The sequence below is a fragment of the Drosophila subobscura genome, chromosome E (genome assembly GCF_008121235.1).
Source record: "Drosophila subobscura isolate 14011-0131.10 chromosome E, UCBerk_Dsub_1.0, whole genome shotgun sequence".
NCBI lineage: Eukaryota > Metazoa > Arthropoda > Insecta > Diptera > Drosophilidae > Drosophila > Drosophila subobscura.
The window spans coordinates 11,581,018-11,603,006 of record NC_048531.1 but is presented as its reverse complement, the minus strand read 5'-3'; the positions used below and the strand labels follow the sequence as shown (position 1 = coordinate 11,603,006).

At 48.5% G+C, this 21,989-nt stretch overlaps 5 protein-coding genes across 7 annotated transcripts; 3 read left to right on the top strand and 2 right to left on the bottom strand.

Annotated features, from left to right (window-relative positions):
• The first annotated feature begins 5,641 nt into the window (after nt 1-5,641).
• On the top strand, nt 5,642-6,989 carry LOC117892515 (40S ribosomal protein S11). Of its 2 annotated transcripts, none has more exons than XM_034798800.1 (4): nt 5,642-5,709; nt 6,181-6,306; nt 6,371-6,576; nt 6,789-6,989. In XM_034798800.1, exons 1-4 carry the CDS (start codon nt 5,698-5,700, stop codon nt 6,910-6,912), a joined length of 468 nt encoding a protein of 155 aa, XP_034654691.1. In that variant the 5' UTR covers nt 5,642-5,697; the 3' UTR covers nt 6,913-6,989. The 2 variants fall into 2 exon arrangements, with proteins under 2 accessions (XP_034654691.1, XP_034654692.1); XM_034798801.1 differs by lacking the exon at nt 6,181-6,306 and adding an exon at nt 5,931-6,053 and having other exon boundaries at nt 5,675-5,709.
• A 1,491-nt stretch (nt 6,990-8,480) lies between these two features.
• Nucleotides 8,481-14,975, top strand: LOC117892505 (proteasome-associated protein ECM29 homolog). Its single transcript, XM_034798781.1, has 9 exons — nt 8,481-8,559; nt 8,693-8,823; nt 8,943-9,823; nt 9,903-10,379; nt 10,448-10,914; nt 10,975-11,337; nt 11,400-12,041; nt 12,105-13,351; nt 13,419-14,975. Exons 1-9 carry the CDS (start codon nt 8,532-8,534, stop codon nt 14,859-14,861), a joined length of 5,679 nt encoding a protein of 1,892 aa, XP_034654672.1. The 5' UTR covers nt 8,481-8,531; the 3' UTR covers nt 14,862-14,975.
• A 262-nt stretch (nt 14,976-15,237) lies between these two features.
• On the bottom strand, nt 15,238-16,882 carry LOC117892510 (probable cytochrome P450 6t3). The gene is made up of 2 exons (XM_034798792.1): nt 15,644-16,882; nt 15,238-15,579 (listed from the first exon to the last, which is right to left on the bottom strand). Exons 1-2 carry the CDS (start codon nt 16,868-16,870, stop codon nt 15,298-15,300), a joined length of 1,509 nt encoding a protein of 502 aa, XP_034654683.1. The 5' UTR covers nt 16,871-16,882; the 3' UTR covers nt 15,238-15,297.
• A 285-nt stretch (nt 16,883-17,167) lies between these two features.
• LOC117892509 (probable cytochrome P450 6g2) lies at nt 17,168-18,837 on the top strand. Its single transcript, XM_034798791.1, has 2 exons — nt 17,168-18,458; nt 18,519-18,837. The coding sequence occupies exons 1-2, from the start codon at nt 17,187-17,189 to the stop codon at nt 18,804-18,806; spliced, it is 1,560 nt and encodes a 519-aa protein (XP_034654682.1). The 5' UTR covers nt 17,168-17,186; the 3' UTR covers nt 18,807-18,837.
• Nucleotides 18,838-19,273: 436 nt separating this feature from the next.
• LOC117892508 (cytochrome P450 6g1) lies at nt 19,274-21,724 on the bottom strand. Of its 2 annotated transcripts, XM_034798789.1 has the most exons (4): nt 21,595-21,724; nt 20,727-21,198; nt 19,868-20,668; nt 19,274-19,793 (listed from the first exon to the last, which is right to left on the bottom strand). In XM_034798789.1, exons 2-4 carry the CDS (start codon nt 21,189-21,191, stop codon nt 19,485-19,487), a joined length of 1,575 nt encoding a protein of 524 aa, XP_034654680.1. In that variant the 5' UTR covers nt 21,192-21,198; nt 21,595-21,724; the 3' UTR covers nt 19,274-19,484. The 2 variants fall into 2 exon arrangements, with proteins under 2 accessions (XP_034654680.1, XP_034654681.1); XM_034798790.1 differs by lacking the exon at nt 21,595-21,724 and having other exon boundaries at nt 20,727-21,230.
• Between the last annotated feature and the right edge of the window lie 265 nt (nt 21,725-21,989).

The following is a 21,989-nucleotide window of genomic DNA, read 5'->3' as shown; positions in this document are numbered from 1 at the left end:
CTTTGCTGACCGCCCCACCATGCGCCCCACCACTGTCGTCCGTATTTAGGGACTGTCTCCCTTTAAGGGTTTGAAGCGTTGAAGAGCGGACGAGAACACACAAGTTTTCTGTGGAGTCACTTTTGATGTTTTTGAAACAGTAGAAACGAGCGGCTCGACTCTAAAAATACATCCCCATCAAAATAACTGGCCCAGAAGCACTCGGAACCTCATGTTCTACCCATTTCACTTGTCACGACCAGAGGGGCAGGCTCCACTCCTCCACATCTCCAAGGGCATTGTGTGTGTGCGGTGGAGGTACATTTGTATCCTTTGAGAGCAAACAAACCGTTAGCATGTGCCCGATCGCCAGCAACCATAATAAACATTATTATGACTATGACCATGCCATGCCTGTGTCCAGGGCACTCTAAGCTGACTCCAAGTGGAGGAGAAGCTGGGTACCATCTCCGGCATAAAGTTGGACGACGTTAAGTGGATGATTATTTGCGATTGCACGATGCTACCCAAGCCCGGACATGGCTATGGCTTTACGTATACTTATACGTATACGTTTGCGAGCACATCCTTGATGCGAAGGACACACACATGGCTGAGGGCACACACATGGCTGGCTTTGCTTTTGCCTGGCCGCAGATTTAATGAAGGTGACGGCCAGACTGGCTCGTATGATGGTCTCCTGTGGTCCAGTTCTCCTGCTCGTGTTCATGATTATGTGTTAATGGCCATCGCACGCTCTCTTCTGTACCGATTGCCAAATTGGCAGCTAACAATTGATGTATGGCGGCAATTACAAATCGGGCATTACTCATACGAGGAGTCCGGGAGCGGGAGCGGGAGCGGGAGGGGAGGGACGACTCAGTCCTCGGCCAAAAGTTTTCCCATAAATGCCACTCGTAAATCCTTGTCGATGATTACAATACATAGTTCCACTGCACTCCACTCCACTCCTCTCCTCCGTTATCCATCTCTTTCTTTTTGGGAGCAATCGATGAATACAGCAACAGCGATAACCATAAACATGAGCCACTATTGTCCCATGAATGTGGTTCTGGCTCTCGTTCTAGCTCTAGAAATGGCTGGATATGGATGAGGATGAGGATGTGAATGTGTGTGTGGGGATGCAGAGGCACAAATCTTTGTTGGCCCAGTTTCATGGAGCACAGTGCATTCGAAGAGCATGCGAATGAAATGACTAAGGAAATGAAATGAATAATTGGCTACTAATACTTCATTGAACTTTAAATTAAATATATTCTGGGACGACATATATATATTTTTGTATTCATTAATGGTTAAATTTACTCGCCTTTCTATGGATTTTTAAAAACCTAAATTAATATTTGCAGTGACTGTAAGTGGGAGGAAAAGCGAAATCCACTTAATGGTAATTTAAACCCAAATTTTCGTATAAATCATGACAATGTCTGGCATCAATTTACGCTGAACAATGGGACAATGCTGAATCTGTCCAGAACCAGAGATATACCAGAGCAGGACAAAATAAAATCGCTCTAATTAACGGACACGCAATGTACAGTGTATACATATGTATATGTATGTATGAATACTCCATTTCCACATAGACATAGACCACATAGGCCTCGGTTTCGGTTTCGGGCCTATTTCCTTTGCTTCGATTGGCTTCTCTACCTCTTCCGGATCCTATGGTGCCTGTAGAAGACGGCGCCCAAAAATGAAAGGAAATACAATCTTCGTCTTCTACTACTTCCTTCTGCCCACTGCCTCTCCTGGCGTCGTTTGTCTGCCTGGAATACGCTTCAATTTAAGAAATTAATGCGAATTTCGTTTTTACGGTCTGCCAGCGGGCACGGCCAATAAATCCACGCCTCACAATCCCCGCGGCGAGGTGCAGGATGACAGGAAGACGGAGATAGACCAGAAGCTCCAGGCCACTTAGCGCCCAAGACCCAACGGTAACGGATACCAAGCACAAAACCAACCCAAAAAAAACATGAATGGCACACCAAGTCGAGTATTTAATGCTCTACAAAGACATGTACCTGGGAGAGCCTAACACAGCTCTAGATACAATTGAATCCGACGAGCATATGTGCAGCGTTGTCGATGAAACAATTACAATTATATTGATAAGTATTTCCTTCCCAGACTGATAACATAACTGCACGAAAACTGTTGGTAAAATTCACTTGAAGCCCCCAAGTTCTGTGTTCTGCCTGGAACAAGCTTTTATTGCCAGCGCGGCCGCCATCGTTGTTGCTCTTTAATTTCGATCATTTTTACGTCCTTTTATGCGAACGCCAGAGCACGAACAGGAGCGGGTGGGAGTTGTGTTGTTTGAGGTGGAACCAGAGATGGCAGGGAGGCATGTTGATACCTTAAATAGACCAAGCGACCCAGACATGGGCCGAATGGCCTGATGCAGTGCCTCCCACGGCCGAATCAGTAGGTGGCACGTGTTCCTGACTCCTAGTTGGGGGATAGCCCGAAAGTTTTTCAATTAGTGTGCAGGAGTGGTAAGGTGGCCAGAGCACAGACCCCCCCGGCCAGGCTTCATTAGAGTTGTTTGTTGTGTGATTTTGTGATTTTGTAGATTTCAACGTGGGTGGATGGTGCTCCGATTAGACGGTAGTCAAGTACCGTTGTGCTGTTGTTCACGTCTAATTAGCAAGATTCCGGGGAACTTTAGGAGAGATAGAGTCAATAGGAGAAGTGGCTGTTCTTCTGTGTGTCGTGGATTTTCTCTGATTTCCTTCCCTCCGGGTTTGCCACGATTTTACAGCATTAGCATTTAGGTACATCCCCTTATCCAGGCTGTTGGATAATTGACAAGGCGGAAATTGACTTTACGTTTCCTAAGCTAATTTCCGTTCAATCTGTCAGCTTTCCCAATAATTACCCGGAAAGCGTCAGAGCATTATTGGGGCTGTGATCTGGCAAGCTTTTCCATCATTAAGGCTCCGGCTTTTATTTCAAAATATTTAAGGAATGTTTCGTTGACGTAAAATTAACATAATTACGGCTTTCAACCCTTCTTTTCGGGTGCACAGCAGGTGGGCAGGTGGTGTGGGTCCAGGGAGCGGTCCGGGGAACGTTGCCCAAAAAATACAGCATCGTAGTAATTTCTTTCCATTTGCTTTTTACGAGGAGAGTGAGAGGGAGATGTAGGGTGGGCAAACTTCTGTCCCAGCCACACCCACACGCGCAGCGCATAAATTTACTTGTTAAACAACAGCCCACCAAGAGAGCGGATTCACAGGGAGGGACGCACCTAAACCACATCCCAGCTGCTGCTCATCAAAGCTGCACGAAGAGCTGGCAAGAGAGCTGGGGCGCCACGGAGGAAGAAAGTAAAACCAAACAAAGCATGCCAAAAATTATCTCGGTCACTTTTCAAATACACGCTCTGTCCACCACACACCACAGTGCGTACCACAGTCTCACATCCCACCTCGATGGAGTGCGGTTTCCGTGATGCTCCTGCTCATGCTCCTGCTCATGCTCCTGCTCTGCTCTGCTCCTTTAATGGCTTTCAACCCACTTTCAACTTTCAAGTATACAGACATATATAAATACATACATACACATCTACTCACTTTTGTTTCTCCGCGCCCGTGCTGACAACACTGTTTACCTAATGTACCGTTAAGCTGCGCACTTGATGTCGCTATCTGCTAGGGGAGGGCTCTTTGTTTCTTGCTTGGCTTTCGGCAGCATGGAAATTATTTTCTTAATTTGAGGGCGAAAGTGAAAAGTTTCTGACTTTAAAGTGTTTTGCAATATTAAAGCATTGCATTTAAATGGTTGCGAGCAGTGGAAACTTTTGGTGGCCATAAAACTTTTTCCATTTTCCGCAGCACAAAACAACACCAATAATGGCAATAAGCATGAAATCATAATAACAGAGAGACATGCAGAGGAGTAGGGGGAGAAAGTTATCAACTTTGCTACTGCTGTTTATGATGTCCCGGGGCTTATTTAATCAATAAATACCAAATGATGTTCTGTTAAGGAATGGAATATGTACGGATAAACTAACCTCAAAGCTACTGGGCCCGCGCCTCTTCCATACAATCCACATTCTTACCGTTTCCGTTATTTGTGGAGAGGAGGAGAGACCTTGGGCGGGGAACAGAGAAGGACAGTAAAAGGATTTCATTGCCATCATCGAGCTCGGCTCGGCTCGGCGATTTCACCTTGCCGAGGAAAGGAATGAGGACGATGCAGAAAACCTTCACCGGCACACGCATGCCACGCCTAACGGCCCCGCCAGCCCCAACGTCAGAGCCCAAGGCAGCGTTTACCGTTAGTTTATGCTGCAGACATTTAACAATGGCAATGAAAATGCAGGCAGTAGTGACGTTTTAGCACTAAACGGATTTACAGCAGCTGCAGCAGCTTTCGCCTTGGTTGGTCATACCAGAAAGAGAGAGAGAGAGAGCAGAAAAGAAGAAAAAAAAGAGAGAGGAACTAGCAGGCATTTCAAGGACGTGCACTTGCACTCGTTTTACGTTGTCATTATTTTTAATCTGACATATTTTTCTGCAGTCCCCACAGCTATGTGGAGAATTAGCGCTCAGGCGTTCCTTTAAAAGTTAGTGTGGTGTCATTTTTTATACAAGGCATTGCCTCATATGTATTTATGTATGTGGGGAGCAGAACAAGCACAAGCTATGATGTGCATGACAAAAAGAATACTATCAAACGCTGTCACAAAGACATTTCTTCTCAAGTGGCGCTAAAGAAATATGTGGCCTGGCTTTAGCAACGTCAGCCAAGATGAAGGTCAATAGCAGAGACAAAGTTGCTAAGGCGCAAAGTTGAATCAGCGAAATGCTAATTTAAGTGAAGTGAATCTAAAAATCAAGGAAAATAATTTATTCAAATAGTCAACGACCTACAAAAGCAACCCTGTCACTGCACAAAAGCGCCCTCTACACTTGGTTTTATTCCTGGCCTCATGTAGAATGTACAAACTCAGGGTTCACGTTCCTTTTCTTTTAGACACAGGAGAGAGCTTCCCTGGGAGAACTTCCCAAGTATAATTAAATCGCCGGTGTAATTTACCTGGCGCCACTGAAATTTTTTGTGACGTATTTACCTTTTGTCGACACCTAATTATTTTGACACAAATTTCTCAGCGTGAAAGCTCCCTTGTTTCCTGAAAGCTCGCTAGATGAACTACCAACTCCGAGCTTATAATATTTACTTATGTCCCCTTATCACCACACGCTTTGTGGCATTTTTAGGAAAACAATAGAATTCTTTTCCTCTTTTGTTACGCGCGCTTTCACTAAATGTCAATAATATCAGATAACACACATGTGTCTCTGTTAATAATATAAATAGACTTACATACTGAACCCAAAGCTCACGATGCTGATTTAAAAGAAATATTCCAAAATAAAATATTTGGTCTTAAGCTATTCAATCCAATAAAATGGATTATTCAAAATAAGCCAAATTGATTTTACAATCAGATTAAATGATTGTTTCAGTGTTAAAAGTCTTTGCAAGATAGTAATAACAAATAGAACATCAAAATCGAGGAATATGATTTCATATTTACGGTATATGTAAGTGTGCACGTATATTCTGTTTGGTATATTTCCGGTATATTTAGTAAATAAGTAGGTATATTTAGGAGGGGCAGGCGGTATTTTCGGCCAAGTGCGGTCACACTGCACCGAACTTCCTTTCTTTTGCTTCAACAACATGGCTGACCAGGTATGATTTCTGAATGTGTTAAAATTTAATGAATTAAGGCGGTTTAGGGACGGATGTAAGACAAAGGGATAGTGCAAACGTGAGAGTAAGTGAATTGTGCGTAAATGGACGTTGGATGGTGGGATATAAAGTGATGCGGAGGAAGAAACAGTGGTCCAAGTTCAACCTAACCCAACTTTAGCGCATGGTATCTGACAAAATGTACACGAAATGTATTCCAGCAAACTGAACGTGCATTCCGCAAACAACATGCGGTGGCCACAGTGCGTCGCAAGAGCATCAATCTCAAGAAGCGGCCACGTTTCTACCGGCAAATTGGCTTGGGGTTTAAGGCTCCGGCCGAGGTAAGAGGTTCAAAGACAAACTTTGACTAATGTTGCGCCCCTTTCGTTTTGTTTCCGTTTAAATCCCGCACGCTGAACGTTCCTGCCTGCCACCTGCCCTCGATACGCTCCCACCTAAACTAACCAGAACGAGCGCGCCTTCCAAAAACAATTTGGTGTCAACCTGAACCGCAAGGTGAAGCCTGGCGTCACCAAGAAGAAGATCCTCCGCCGTTATCGTGATGTCGGTCTGGGTTTCAAGACCCCCCGTGAGGTGACGAGTCCCCACTCGATGTTAAAGTATTCCACAACTAATAATTGTATCTTCTCCATCGCAGGCCATCGATGGTACCTACATTGACAAGAAGTGCCCCTGGACTGGCGATGTTCGTATTCGTGGTCGCATCCTGATTGGTGTTGTCCGCAAGGCGAAAATGCAGCGTACCATTGTCATTCGTCGTGACTATTTGCACTTTGTGCGCAAATACAGTCGTTTCGAGAAGCGTCACCGCAACATGAGCGTCCACTGCTCGCCTGCTTTCAGGTAATATTGCGAATCTCGACCTAAGGCGCCACGAACTTACGTTCCCTTCTCTGATGATAAAATCATGACGGTCTTCATAAAACAAATTGCTGAAGAAACTTGACTCTTTTTACTAAATGTAAAAATACTGAACGAATCCCGAAACTAACCCGAGGCGCAACGAACTGGTGGAAATATCTTCTAATGGAAATTGTTAATTTGTGTCATTGCAGAGATGTTGAGCACGGCGACATTGTCACCATTGGCGAGTGCCGTCCTCTCTCAAAGACTGTTCGTTTCAATGTTCTGAAAGTGAACAAGGGTCAGGGCGCCAAGAAGAGCTTCAAGAAGTTTTAAATGAGGACAAACACCAGCGGAAAAGATAATATTTGTAGCAATTATTCATTTTGAATAAAACAAAAATTTAACTTTAATCGCTATTATTCCACAGTCCAGTCCTCTTAGTTTCCACAGCATTTTCAGAAGTTGCTGGCAACCACTTAACTCAAAGGTGTGTATAAAGATATATAAGACATATGTGTATTTAATTGATATTCTGATGATAAAATCATGACGGTCTTCATAAAACAAATTGCTGAAGAACCTTGACTCTTTTTACAACATGTAAAAATACTGAAATTTTTCAATTAAATATTACATTAATAAGCAATTATCTCAATTCCTTACTCATGCAATTTATCTTTTTCAGAACTCAAGATGACCTAAAACTCGTGACAGATTGCATTAATTAATAATTTTAAACGGTGTCGATTTATTTAAATAAAAACATCTTGGAATCTGAATTTAATTTTTCTAATTAAAATTGGTTTAGAGTAAGGTCAACTCAAAGGTGCAACCGTACTTGGATTTAGCGGAATTAAAAAAACGATCGAACATATCGTGAGGGTTCACTCCATTGCGATTTATGTAGGAGTTAATTGAATCCAGCAACTCAAACTTATGACGCGACGAAATTCTTGGAGACAGCCCTTCAACCTTTTTGGCCAGCTCCTTATCAAAATCTGAGATTATATCGTTACTTGCGGACTTCCATGCGTTGTACGCGTTCCGGAACTTGGGCTGGTTTTGGTAGTTCCTATTACAGAGTATCTTTCGCTTGTAGGAGCACCTGATCTTTTTCAGAAAGCGAATCATCGACTCGGCTCCTTGAGTAAGGTACCATACGGATAGCTCCCGACCCACACATTTTTCAAAACCCGAGTTTGGTGGCAGCTGCCGAATGGCTTCCTGTCCAAGATTTGCTGCCTTATTCACTAGGTTCTCTAGCATCATTTGGCGATCCACCTCAAGATTTTCCAGAAATTCACAGACCATCTCCGTGTCATTTTGGCTTGGAGCAGCACTGACAAGGCCCTAGAAAACAAATTGCTTGAATAAGGAAACTCAAAGGCTTGATGTGCTATTATTCTCACCAGCACTGCTACAGCCACAGCCAAGATCAACGAGGAGTAATGCATCTTGTGAATCGTTTGAAAGCTCACTGATGCCTTTTGAACATTTGCTGCAGTTTTTATAGTCAATAAGTTCGTGACTTTTTTGCAGAATTTTCCCAAGAACGGGTACCAAGAACTGATTTCGCAAATGTAGCTCAGTATTGGATTGATTCTTATGAACAGACAAAGGAAACATCGTCGGAATAATGCAGTTCATGGAGATGCTGATAGGCGCTTGTGCATCATGACAATTACACAGAATTTTCCAGCTTGATGCAAGTGGAAGTCCGAGCAAGAAACTTTTCAGGAATATATGACCACATATATTCATACATATGTATGTACAAATTTTTTGTACAATAAAAAGGAGTTCTTGGACATTTTCAAAAAGACAGTTGCGGGGCGGCATTAATTAACACTTAATATCGAACTGAACTAATTTCGATATACGAAAAAGCAGCTGTCCACGGAGAACTTGGCAACACTGTTCACTGAACTGAATACAAAAAGAAAAACAAGAAAATGGAAACTGGACCTAGTGCGGAAATTGGTAATATTAAATTGAAAAGCATACCTAGCTGAATATAAGAGGCCCGGTTCAGGTCGGCCTGGATCGATGCATAAACCGGCTGCGAACGAAGCTTTTGGCTTATTGAAAATACAACTTGCATTCAATTTTTCAGAGCTCCTAGAGCGCGTATTGTTGCGTCTGGGCAATACAGACAGCGATGAGAAGTTGGAGGCCACGGTGGGAAAGTTTCTGACTCCAGTTATACTTAAGATCAACTCCCCCCACAATGAAGTCCGCACAAAGGCAAGTAAATGGCCAAAACGGATCACCCATTGGTGCCGGTCGTCATCGCCGTCTAGTAGAATGACGCTGCAAAAAATTGAGTCATTTTGTACTGATATATTGCACTTCCCCCCGCGCAGGTTGTGGAGGTGCTCACTCACATCAAGCGCCGGCTCGCCTCTCGGGCGCTAGTGCAGATCCCCGTTGAGGCTCTTTTGGACCAGTATGCAGCCCATAATAGCACAACATTTCTCAAGAACTTTGGCATCATATTCATCGCGATGGGGTTCCCGCGCCTTTCGCTGGAGCAGCAAGCCGCGTTGGCCGCCAAAGTAGTTGGAAGCGAGGATAAGCTGGAAACCTACCAGGACAAACTCTTCACATTGCTGTTGCCGATACTGAGCGAGATGAAGATACCGGATGATCCCGCACAGCGGGCGACCCTGCTGAATCTGCAGGGAAAGCATTCGATAAGCACGAATTTCCTTTCACTCCTTCAAGACGTACTGCTCCTTCCCTATGGCATCACCCAGGAGCACGATGTCCCTGCAGGTCTCAGTGTTTACAACTTTAAGCGGGTTATTTCCAACAACTGGCGGGCCGAGGAGCTGGAGAAGGTTAAGAAGGGCATCGTTCGGTTCCTGTGCGCCGGCGTTTTCACCGATCTCCAAGTCTTTGTGCCCCTCGTGGTGGCTTCAGCAGACACTCGCTTCAGTGTGGCCACTCCGGCCATAGCTGAGCTGAGCAAGCTGTGCACCATGCTGGACTTCAGCAATCCAGCCGTCACGGCTCCCCTCTACACGCTCTTTATTGGTAATCAGAGCAAGTTACCAGACCGTCAGACGCGTCCCTGCTGCGCCCGGGTCCGTCAGAAGCTGCTGCAGTATCTGATCAGGTGCCGTGGTAAGAGCATCAATGTCACCAAGGGCCTGCAGGTAATCTTTGAGGGACTGTTTGGCACAAACACCAATCAAAAATGCAAGGTTTTGGCGCTGCAGTTTGTGGAACTGGTTCTTAAAGAGTAAGAAATAGATTTATAGATTGTATTAACTCAAATTCCTGTGCGCTCATGTTACGCTTACCTTTTGTTCCGTCCACAGCGGACCACGTGATTTGGTCTCCAAGGTTTCCAGGGTAATCCTCACTGGCATCACCAAAGTCATTGGACGCGACACAGCCGAGCCCAATGATGTGCAGAATGCGGCCTATTCAGCGCTGGCTCAACATGCCCGCAGTTTCCCTAATGACGTCAATCAGGACCTAAAGCTGGTGCTGGGCTACTTCAATAACCTGGCAAACAGTGCCCCAGACTTACATTCCTCCATACGCGAGGCTTTAGTCTCCATGGCTCCGGCATTCGCATGGAAAACGAAGGAGACCTCCGAGGCAATGGATGTGGATGATCCATCTGAGGTGAAGCTGGACGGACAGCACCATCTGCTTCTGGCCATGCTGCTGGATAACGCCGAGTCGAAGGTACAGATTGTCCAGAATGTGACAAGCGTGTTCCTAACCAGCTGCTATCCGGAGTATTTTGCGCCTGCCAGATACCTGCTGCTGCTCATTGCAGGCGAACGGTAACTACATGCTTTTATTCATTACCGATCCATGTATCTTATTGATGCATTTCTCGTTCAACGCTCAGCAATTCTCTGCGCGAGAATGTGACCACGTATCTGTACGGCACTTCGAAGAAGGATCATGTCAACTACAGCCTGATTTCCTCCATCGAGAAGGCGGGAAACCACAGCAACAGCGAGACCATCAGCGACTTTAACCATCTCTCGCTGGAACAGCGCCGTGTGGTGTTGCCAAGTTTCCAGGTAATGATGTCGCATGTCCATGAAATGGCCAACAAGCGGCTGAAGAAGAACAGCTCGTGTGTGGTGGTGGGTCGTACCAAGCTTCCCTATAGCCTGGAGGTTTACGAAGAGCTGCTCGACTATCTGCGTCTGTGTTTGTGGTACTCGGCTGGGGTGGTGGCTGCTCCGGGCGATGAGAAATACACCCCGGAGTTGCGCGAATACATCAACATCAACTACGATGACGCGGAAGGGAATGCCATCAATCAATATGTGCAGTTTGTACAGCGTGGCGTGGAGGCCAAAAGGAGTGAGTAAACGAATGGAATCATTTTCAGACTCTGCTACAATTTCTCCCCATTTTTCCCAGGTGAATCGAATCTTATCTGTCTGTACGACCTGTTGACTGCCGCCCCTGACCTGTTTGCGGCAAAGAACTTGCATCTGCTGGAGCCTCTGAGCAACTCCCTGAAAGATGTGTCCGAAACCATGCGCATCCATGTATCCCAGGTGTATGCCATTCTGTGGGCCTCTGGGCTGGACGATGATCAGTTCGATGAAGAGGTCGCTGAGTGCATGGTCAGCCTCACGCAGAAAACTCTTGAGCACAAGCATGGCTGGCTGCTGGTGTTGGGACACGCATTCAATCGAAAGATTGCCATGCTCAAGCAGGCGAACACGCCAAAGGATTATTCCACATGGCCGCAGTTTATCGAGGCCGTAAAGATTATTTGTAAGTGGTCGCTTGATTGAAACAGAATTCCAATATTATAATTATTGGATTTATTCCTCCAGCCAAAAACCTGTGCGAGTCGCAATGGCTGCTCGTTTCGGCCGCCGTTAAGTGCTTGTCCATGATCGGCAAGGCAGTCCAGATTCCAAATGTCAAAGTCGAGATACAAGCGGCCGTCAGCAGCAATGGTGGCGACGACGATGCGGAAATGACCGAGCTGCAGAACATTGAGGCCTCGACCAAGCTACTCATCTTTGGTGTTGTTTTCCAACTGCTGCGCAGCTCCTCGTCCCGCCAAAAGAATCGCGAGGAGGCGGCCAAGTGCTTGGGCTATCTGGCAATTGGCGATGGCGAGCACTTCACCAAGCGCAACCTAGAAAAGTTCCTCACCCTCGCCAAGGTTCAAAAGGATGCAGCCCTCAATATAGCCATATCGGAGGCGATTGTCAACACCCTTTGCGGCTATGATGTCAACAAGGGACAGCCGGCCGAGGACTTTGTCAATGTCCACTGCAACGACGCTACATTTGAGGAGTTCCTCAACTCCCTGATCCGACTGGTCACTGAACCCAATCCACACTCCCGCCAGGCCATTTCGGTATGGCTGCTGGCCGTGGTCAAGCACTGCAGCAAACGGCCCGCTGTGCTCCGCAAGAAGGAGCTCCTACAATTCGCATTCACCGAGCTACTATCCGATGATAGTGGTAAGGAAAGAACATTTTGCATACTAGAAGAGTGTTGAACTAATTATTGCTTGTTATTTGCAGAATTTGTGCAGGATGTGGCTTCCCGTGGCCTGGGACTCGTGTACACCCTCTCCGATGCTGGCAGTCAAACCGACTTGGCCAACTCGCTGCTGGACCAGCTCATTGGCGGCAAGCGGAAGGTGAATCAGGTCGCTGCCGACACCGAACTCTTTGCGGAAGGTATGCTGGGCAAGACGCCGACCGGTGGAAACATAACCACATATAAGGAGCTGTGCTCCCTGGCCTCGGATCTCAACCAGCCGGACATGATCTATCAGTTCATGCAGCTGGCGAACCACAATGCAGCGTGGACCAGTAAGCTGGGAGCTGCTTTCGGACTGAAGACCCTCTCCGCCGAATCCAAACAGAAGATGCAGCCATATTTGGGCAAAATTATACCCCGTCTCTATCGCTATAAGTACGATCCTACGCCCAAGATACAGAACTCGATGATTTCCATATGGGACACCATTGTCAACGACTCCAAAGAGGTGACCGAGAAGTATTACTGGGATATCCTGCGCGAGCTGTTGGACAATCTCACCAGCAAGGAGTGGAGAGTGCGTATCGCCTGCTGTCTGGCCGTTAGGGATCTTTTGAAGCGTCCCAATGGGCTAAAGCTTCGGTCGGAGGAGCTGGTTCGGCCCGCTGGAAGTCCAAGCCGAGTGACACCCGACGCCATGCAGGTGGACGAGGCGCCCGAACCGGAGTTGAAGGAACTGTGGTTTCAGCTCTTCCGTGTCATGGATGACATACACGAGGGCACCCGGGTCACTGCCCATGGCACGGCTTCATTTCTGGGCAAGCTCTGTGTGATCGCAGCCTCCTCGGACCATGGCAAGTCGGGCACAGCTGTCGCTGCCTCCATTCTGCCCTACCTTCTGGAGACGGGAGTGGGCCACAAAGTGGTCGAGATACGCAAAGTGAGCATTAAAACCATATCAGACATGATCGACTCCTCCGGCGCCCTCATCGCCCCACACCTGGTTACCCTGATTCCCTGCCTGCTCCGCGCCACCGGCGAACTTGAAAACACAAAGCTATCCTATGTGTCCACACGCCTCGGCGCCGATAACGAGGCCCAGGAGGTGGTGGATACGTTGCGCGCCGAGGCGGCCAAATCTCACCACACCATGGAGACGATCAGCAAGTGCGTGCGCTACATCGATTACCCCGTGCTGGAGCGGATGACACCCGAAGTGCTCGAGCTGATGAAGTCCAGCGTGAATCTGGGCACCAAGATTGGATGTGCCCACTTTGTCTGCCTGGTGAGTGTGCCCCAGCCGCTTGATTGATTGTTTCCCCAAGCTCATCGATTGCAATTCTCCTTTTCAGATCAGCATCCGCTTGGGCAAGGAGATGACGCCGGTGGTGGGCAAATACCTGCGCGCCTGCTTTGTGGGAATCAAGGATCGCAATGTGACTGTACGCAAGTATAATGCCAGCGCGATTGGACATCTGCTGGGTCTGGCCAAGGAACAGTCGATCAAGAACTTTTTTGCCAAATTGGATGAGCTGTACTTGGAGCAGCCGAGCAACCGGTCCATTGCCCTGACCATACAGTCGATCAACAAGCGTCACCACGAGCTGCTCAAGGACTACATGGATAGCATGCTGCCGCTGATCTTCTTTGCCATGCACGAGGAGGCCACGGAGGAGACGAAAGCCAATGTGGAGCTGTGGAAGGATCTGTGGAATGACACTAGTCCCGGCGATGCGGGAATTCGTCTCAATTTGAACGTGATCATTCCCAAACTGGAGTCCTCGCTAACCGATGCCAGCTGGTCACGCAAGGCCCAGGCAGCCAATGCCATCCAGACAATTGCCACACGTCTGTGCAGCACCCTTGAGGAGCCGGAGCGAGTCCGTCTCATTCGCCTGCTGTTGAGTGGGCTGCAGGGACGCACGTTCGAGGGCAAGGAGCGACTGCTGCAGGCCTTGGCTGCTCTCTGTAAGGGTCTGGACCGGAAGAACGAGATCTGCCCGAGCATTATTGAGGCGGCAATGCGCGAGGCCCGCAAACGGGAGCCAGTTTACCGCACATTGGCCCTGGCTGCTCTGGGCGACATCTTGGATCAGTTGGAGGCAGATCGCTTCGAGGATGTTTACGACATGATCTGGAATCTGCTGGAGAAGAAGGAGCTGCGCGACCCGCAGTCGGATGATGAGGACGAGCCAAGCACAAGCAAGGATCTAACAGCCGATGAACGCAACAAGCGGGCGCAGACTCTGAACAAACTGAAGGAGGTTGTCTGGGAGACGCTGGGCAAGTCGTGGCCACGCCACTCGATCGAGACCCAGCACAGATATCAGCTCTTCTTCGCCGCAAACTGCACCAGCATCCTAAGCGAGAGCACGCGCCCGGTCCAGGTGAGTCTGCTGGCCGCCCTCACCAAATACATCGAACGGCTGTACATCTTTGATGAGTCGGCCAAGCTACCCGATCTGTCGCAGATCAATCAAGAGAAGAAGCTCAAGACAGAGACGCCAGTTCTGCAGACGCGTGAGGCCATTGTTGGCAAGATTTGCAGCGATGTCCTGGCCGCAGTCTCGCTGGCCGCTGGTGTCCCGCACACGGGCCTCAAGAAGGAGGCCCTCAACATTGTTCTCATGCTCATCAAGCGCCTCAGCATGGCAAAGGATCAGCAGCCGCTGGCCCTTATCAAGCAGAGCTTCGAATTGAATCTAACCAAGTTCCAGCGAGACTCGGCCCCCGAAATCCGTTGCCGTATCAAAGATATTGAGGATAAGCTCAGCCACTTGGACGGTGTCAATTAGAGCCAACAATCGATCGATCGATCGGTCGATCCCGATTAGATCGGGAAAGGGTGAAAGGGTGAAAGAGATACAGATATATGACAGCTCCGCGTAGCTTGGGCTTAAGTCTGCAAACAAAAACCTTGGCTGAATTTAAAAGAGATTCTCCTTTTGGAGAGATATTTATCTTATACTATACTATGTGTGTATAAAGTATTCACTGTGTATAAAGTATTCAAAATGTAAAGAAAATATAATTCGCTCTCGAGTGAATGCTAATCCATATTGCGTGTGTCTGTCGCCACATAAATAACCCCACAAAACAAAAGGTGTTTCATCCAAATAAAATAAAACAAAACAATTCAAATTTACTTCAAGAATGCAATTTCTCAAATAATACTTTCCCACTTCCCCATACCCAAGTACCACAGCCAGGCGGTGACACTTTGCTGTTCATTTATAGCTTGTCCCTGTAAAATCGTAAATAGATCTCATCCTTGGACTCCAGCATGAACGTTTTCGGATTGAAGCGTATCTGCGGCACCGTTTGCTCACAGACCTCCACCCGGCACAGCCTCAATATGTGGGCCAGACCCAGTTTCAGCTGCAAGGACCCCAGACGACTGCCGATGCATCCGTGGGGGCCAGCTCCAAACGGTATATAGGTCATGGGCACGATATCGTTGCTCCGATCTGGACCAAATCGTTCGGGATCAAAGCGATTCGGATTCGGCCAGTACTGTAATGGAAATGGATGGAGCAGTATGAGCGGTGCGTCTCTGAGTCTTCGTCTTCAGTCTTACCTTTTCATCGCGATGCAGGCCCAGGATGGAGATGTATGCAGGCATCCCGTTTGGAATCACAAAGTCCACGTGTGGCTGCAGTGAGAATCCCTTGGGATCTGGGCTGGTGCACTCCCTGTTGATGAACGCAGCGGCTGGATATAGACGAAGTGCCTCCAGGCACACCATCCGAAGGAACGGCAGGGTGACCAGCGTCTCATACGTGAGGGTGGGAGCCAGTGAAAATGCCTCTGCCAGCTCCTCCCTTAGACGCTCCTGCAGATCGGGTTGCTTGGCCAGCTCGTAGAGGGTGAAACCGAGCAGAGCCGAGGAAGTCTCGAAGCCAGCAAGCAGAATGATGCTCGCCTGGGAGGCTATGAAGTCCGGATGCTGGGCGTAGTGGCTGGAGGGTCGACTGCTCTGAAGGTGCAGCAGCTGATCGATCAGATCGCCCTTGCTCCGCTCCCGAGGATGCCCCACTAGGCTGCGCATGAACTGTGCGTACTCTTTGCTGAAAACCTTGGCCCGCAGCAGCTTGGTCCACTGGGGCAAGAAGAAGATGCTCATGAAATCCAAGACCTTCCGAGGATCGGGGTCGAACAGCTCCTTGGTCTTCTTCAGCAGCTGGGACTTGCCGCGGCGCAGTCCGCCCACATCCATGCTGTAGAAGAGGTTTCCCGTCACATCGGTGGTGTATAGCTGACACATCTTACTGAGCGGTAGCATCCGCTCGGACCGGTCTCCGAGCTTCCTGTGCAGATATTGCTCCAGGTCGGTCACCACTCTCATCATCAGGGGGTACATTGACTCCCGCATCCGCCCGCTGGTGAACAGCTGCGCCATGGACTGACGACTCTCCCGCCAGTTGTGGTACTTAGCTAGCGGCAGTGTCAGCGATCCCATCGGATCACCAGCAGCATCTGCCGCCTCATAGCGGTTGAGAAAGCTGTTGAAGTGCTTGATGAGCACGAGGCGTATGACCTCCGGATCCCGCACCATCAACGCTGGGGTCTGGAATAGGAAAAAACCCACTACCTTGGCCTGACCACCGCGCGGATCAGCGTAGATATTGTGGAAGAGATCGCCGAACGAGATGCGCAGCAGCAGCAACTGCCTGAGGTGTCCCAGCGGTGTCCAGGCGGCGACGGGCAGGTGGACGATGTTATGGCGCTCAAAGTAGCTGTACCTTTGCCGCAGCCAGAGGTAGATGGAAAGAATCGCGAGCATCAGCAGCCACAATGGAACCATGATGATGATACTCTACCAATGATAAAATTATACATTTTTCAAAAATATATCCATCCACCAATCGCTGCTTGGTGTAGATTAAAGATCACCTTGATCTTCTCATACAAAAACTTGACATAACTTTGACAGAGAATAGAATTCGCATTACAAAAGCCTCGCCTCGCCCATTCAGAAACTAAATTCATTCATAAATCCCGGGACCATCTTGATGAACCCTTGATGTTTGGTATACCCAAGCAGCTCCCGAAGCTGCTTAAACCCGCGATGAGCTCGCTAGGGAAACCCTCAGTAGCCGTAGGAATCTCTTGGGGCAAACATGGTACTTCTACTGCTCCTGCTGGTGGTCATAGTTTTGGCCACTCTCTGCTTCCTGCTGCAGCAGCATTATGCCTATTGGCGGCGTCGAGGAGTACGAGAGCTGCGACCCCACTGGATAGTGGGCAACCTGGCGGGACTGCTGAGCATGAGGGACAGTCCGGCGGACTTTATGGGGCAGCTGTACAATCATCCGGATGCTGTCAACGAGCCCTTTGTGGGCATACACGTGTTCCACCGGCCGGCGCTGCTGGTGCGCGATCCCGACCTGATCAAGCGCATCATGATCAAGGACTTTGGCAAGTTTTCCAACAGATACTCCAACTCGGACTTTAAGGGCGATCCGCTGGGATCGCAAAACATATTCTTCCTGAAAAATCCGGCCTGGAAGGAGGTGCGCTTCAAGCTGTCGCCCTTCTTCACCAGCAACAAGCTGAAGAACATGTTTCCGCTCATCGCGGAGGTGGGCTCCAATCTGGACGCCTATCTGCGGGAGCAGCCGCTGCACAACGAACGGACCCGCTGCTTCGACCTGGAAGCCAAGGAGCTGTGCGCCCTCTTCACCACGGACGTGATTGCCACGGTGGCCTACGGGGTCCAGGCCAATAGCTTCACTCAGCCCAACGGCGAATTCCGCAGGCACGGCCGATCCGTCTTCGAGTTTAGCCTGAAGCGGGCGGCGGAATTTACGCTGGTCTTCTTCCTGCCGCACCTGGTGCCGCTCTTTGGCTTCAAGGTGGTCCCCGCGGAGGCTACGCGGTTTCTGCGCAACACCATCAACTATGTGATGGCCGAGCGCGAACGGTCGCAGAAGACGCGAAACGATCTCATCGACATCCTCATCGAGTTCCGCCGCAGCACACAACAGGCAAAGGCTGCTGGGGATCAGGACCAGTTTGTGTTCGAGGGCGACATCCTGGTGGCACAGGCTGTGCTCTTTTTTACCGCCGGCTTCGAGTCCTCCTCCTCCACAATGGCCTTTGCCATGTACGAGCTGGCCAAGGATGCCGACATTCAGCAGCGTCTGAGGCATGAGATCAAGGAGGCGCTGGTAGCCAGCGGAGGACAGGTGACACTTCAGCTAATCGACTCCCTTGAGTATATGCAGATGATACTGCTGGAGGTTCTGCGCATGTATCCGCCGCTGCCGTTCCTGGACCGAGAGTGCACGGCCGAGGACGAGGACTACTCCCTGTTGCCGTATCACCAGTTCCGTGTGCCCAAGGGAATGCCCATCTACATACCCTGCTATGCCCTGCACATGGATCCCCAGGTGAGCACAGAATCAATCTCCATAGCTGGTTATATAGCTGACCTCGTTCCACGTTTCTAGTACTTTCCACAGCCGCGAAAGTTTCAGCCAGAACGCTTCTCGCCCGCCAACCGAAAACTTCAGACGCCCTACACCTACATGCCCTTTGGCCTGGGTCCGCATGGCTGCATCGGAGAGCGCTTTGGACTGCTCCAGGCCAAGGTGGGGCTGGTGAATCTGCTGCGCAATCACCAGGTAACCACATCGGAGCGCACTCCGCGGCGCATGAGGCTGGATCCCAAGGCAATAATACTGCAGGCCCACGGCGGCATACACCTGAGGCTCGTGCGCAATCCTTTGGGCATCTAATGCACATACAATAGATGACTCACCTAGCTTTGGGTCTCGGAGCAATGCAGCCAACAGCAACTGAATGTGAACTAAGTCCGAGATTCGCGTGTTCTGTCATTTAAAATTGAACTGGGAAGCCGAGACTGTCAGATCTTGGAGTGCATTTTGATTGGAAAATTGCGTGTCTATCGGAGCAATAAGAAGCACACGCGGATTACCGAGTCTACATAGTATCTGTGCACTCTCTAGCCCCCACGAGATATCAATCTATCCTCCCTCTCTTTGGGCATTTTTCATTCATTTATTCGCTGCTCTTAGGCTCAATCGCCGCTCCCTAATACTCGCCTAATCCCCCATTAACTTTATGGCGTTTTGGAAACACTTAAAAGTGCATTCAACTAACTTTAGATTATATTTATTTATTGGTGGCGCAGTTTTCCAGGTTTTCAAGCTCAACGCACAACCACACAAAGTGAGAGATTAAATGCAATTTGATAACTATATTATAATAATAATTTTGTTTTTCTGCAACAGACAACTAAAGATCGCTTTTATCACGCGGCTGCCAATTCTGGTTCGAACTATTGTACAATCAATAACAACATAAACCTCTCTAATCATCACATTGCGACTGGCACACTCTCTCTGTCTAACTTTCATCATTTTATACCCAACAATCTGTAGTCGGAGTTCGACTCACTGAGCCTTAGCTGCACTCTCCTCATAGAGGCGATCGTTGACTATCTCCAGGTAGATGCCTGACAGGGACTGCAGAACGAACCCCTTGGGATCGAATTTCATTTCCTTCATGGTGTCTGCGCACACTTTAACCGAATGATTTTTGAGTAGGTGGACCAGTCCCAGCTTCGTTTGCAGCAGACCAATGCGGCTGCCAATGCAGTTGTGGGGACCGGATCCGAACGGTTGATAGGCCATGGTCACAATGGATTTTCGGTTCTCCGGCGAAAAGCGCTCCGGATCGAACTGCTTGGGATTGGGCCAGTACTGCATGAAAGAAAAGAGAGGCCAACCATTGAGACCTAATCTGGTTTTTGGTCTTCATTCATCGTTAACGTTACCTTCGGATCGTGCTGCAATCCATAGACTGGGATGAAGACCGGAGTGCCTTGCTCGTACGTGAAGTCATAGTGGGGCTTGAGGGAGAGGTCTGGCTGGCCCTGGATGCTGTTGTACTCGCGATCAAGGAAGGGCAGCACTGGATACATGCGCAACACCTCGTCCACCACCATGGACAAGTACTCGAGAGATTGGATCTTCTCGTAGGATAGAGTACCGCCACCCTCCACCAGAGACTCGTTGATCTCCTGGCGCAAGCGACTCTGCAGCTGCGGATGCTTGGCCAGCTCGTACAGGGCGAAGGACATGGTAGACGAAGAGGTCTCGAAGCCGGCAGTGAAGAATACACCGGCCTGGGCTACCAGGAAATCAAAGTTACGGGCATAGTGTTGCTTGGTGGGCTCCTCGGCCGCTTCCTTGCGTAGGCCAACCAGGACATCGATTAGGTCGTTTCGAACGGTCCCGGTGCGCTCCCGCTCCTCCATGACATGGTCAATGGTGCTTCGCATGAAGTAAGAGAATTCCTTGGTGAAGAACCGAATACGCAGCAGCGATACCAGCTTCGGCAAGAAGAAGGCCACAAAGAAGTCCTTTGCACGGGCGAGGGTGAAGGTGAACAGTTTGCGTCCATGTTTGCGGAAGTCTGCATTTGGGTTCTGCAGACTGTTGGCCCGAACGCCAAAGGCTATTGTGGCTATGCTGTCCGTGGAGAACAGCGCACAGACTTCCTTGATTTCAGTGATGTATTTTCCGGGATTGCTCTGGCCATGCCGCTTCAGATGTTCCTCCAGATCGTTAGCAATCTGCAGGGAAACGCGTGAGATTCTAACTGAATCCTACTTGTACCTTGTATACTCATACCTCTAGCATCAGGACGTACATTTGCTTGACCTTTCCACTCGTGAAAACGGGCGTCAGCTTATTGCGGATGTCTTTCCAGTGCGTGTCCCTCACAAAGAAGAGATTGTTTGAGCCCAGAGGATCGCCGTGGGGATCACAGCGGCCGTAACGATTGTGGAATCGATTGAAGTCCTTCACCAAGACCGACTTCACCAACTCTGGGTCGCGGATAATCAGGCCGGGCTTATTGATTGCATACACGCCCACCACAGCCTCGTCCTGCATCTTGGGATCGTTGTAGATATCCGACAGGTGCAGCCCAAAGGAGGTATCCAGCTTGAGAGCGGCCTTTGTGTTGCCAATGATGGGTGTGGGCGGTATGTAGGGAATGCCCTTGCGCTGCCAGTAGCTGTGGCTCCGCTGGAACCATATGTAAACGGCACTCAAAGCACCCACAATCAGGAAGAGAGCCTCGGTCAAAGCCATCTTATTCCTGAAAATATCAATATACGATAGTGTCAATCGATTATACCTAAGTCTGTTCTTAAGTACCAGTTCTTATGATACCAGTAGGTCAGTACTCTGGTCTATCTTATCGCACTTGCTAAGTGGCTGCTGAGCTCCACCACCAAGTGTTTTGCTGGACTTGTTTACAGCGAATTGTTTTAATTACGCGTTTTGAATCTAATCTTTCACGAGTGATTTTCCATGCATAGAAATCTATAATTTCAGTCCATAAATTAAGTTATCGCAAGGATCAAAGAGGACTTTCTACAATAATGTTCACTGTCACTCGAGTTTTTGTTGTTAAATTTTAAACTTGATTAAACACCCCGTAGCAGTTCTGTGCATATTGTTCTCGCCAATCAATTCCCAATCCTCAACTCACCTAATTTAGTTACAAGTTGAGTTATTTCAGTCAAGTTTTTGTAAGTCCTCGCTTTTAACGCCGACAATTAAGACTAACGCGAATTTGAAGTGTGCTGCCATATTTATAGATGATTGCGAGATAGCGATTACATACATATGTACACAGCGATTACAGTTCATGTACATAAGGCTGACAGGCTTTAAATAAATTTGTTGCAAAAACAATCTCAGGCACGTGTGTATGCCTGTGCAAATGGAAGACTAGTAGCACTTGCTAGATAGGCCAAGTTTCTTAATTGAATGATAATAGTTATCATTTAAGCCCAGATACGGGGGTACCAAAATTAGTTAAGAAAAATGTATGAAGGGAACATTTAAAAGAGCCCCTAACGAAGTTTACTTTTGCAATTTTAA

Coding starts and splice junctions, on each gene's coding strand:
- LOC117892505 (XM_034798781.1), top strand. CDS start 8,532: ATGGAAACTGGACCTAGTGCGGAAATTG. Junction 9,824..9,902: donor GTGGAACTGGTTCTTAAAGA/GTAAGAAATAGA, acceptor TTCCGTCCACAG/CGGACCACGTGATTTGGTCT. Junction 13,352..13,418: donor GTGCCCACTTTGTCTGCCTG/GTGAGTGTGCCC, acceptor TCTCCTTTTCAG/ATCAGCATCCGCTTGGGCAA.
- LOC117892509 (XM_034798791.1), top strand. CDS start 17,187: ATGGTACTTCTACTGCTCCTGCTGGTGGTCATAGTTTTGGCCACTCTC. Junction 18,459..18,518: donor CCCTGCACATGGATCCCCAG/GTGAGCACAGAA, acceptor CCACGTTTCTAG/TACTTTCCACAGCCGCGAAA.
- LOC117892508 (XM_034798789.1), bottom strand. CDS start 21,191: ATGGCTTTGACCGAGGCTCTCTTCCTGATTGTGGGTGCTTTGAGTGCC. Junction 20,669..20,726: donor TGTACGTCCTGATGCTAGAG/GTATGAGTATAC, acceptor GTTTCCCTGCAG/ATTGCTAACGATCTGGAGGA. Junction 19,794..19,867: donor GATTGCAGCACGATCCGAAG/GTAACGTTAACG, acceptor TCTTTCATGCAG/TACTGGCCCAATCCCAAGCA.
- LOC117892515 (XM_034798800.1), top strand. Junction 6,307..6,370: donor GTTTCAAGACCCCCCGTGAG/GTGACGAGTCCC, acceptor TCTCCATCGCAG/GCCATCGATGGTACCTACAT. Junction 6,577..6,788: donor CACTGCTCGCCTGCTTTCAG/GTAATATTGCGA, acceptor GTGTCATTGCAG/AGATGTTGAGCACGGCGACA.
- LOC117892510 (XM_034798792.1), bottom strand. CDS start 16,870: ATGGTTCCATTGTGGCTGCTGATGCTCGCGATTCTTTCCATCTACCTC. Junction 15,580..15,643: donor GCCTGCATCGCGATGAAAAG/GTAAGACTGAAG, acceptor TTTCCATTACAG/TACTGGCCGAATCCGAATCG.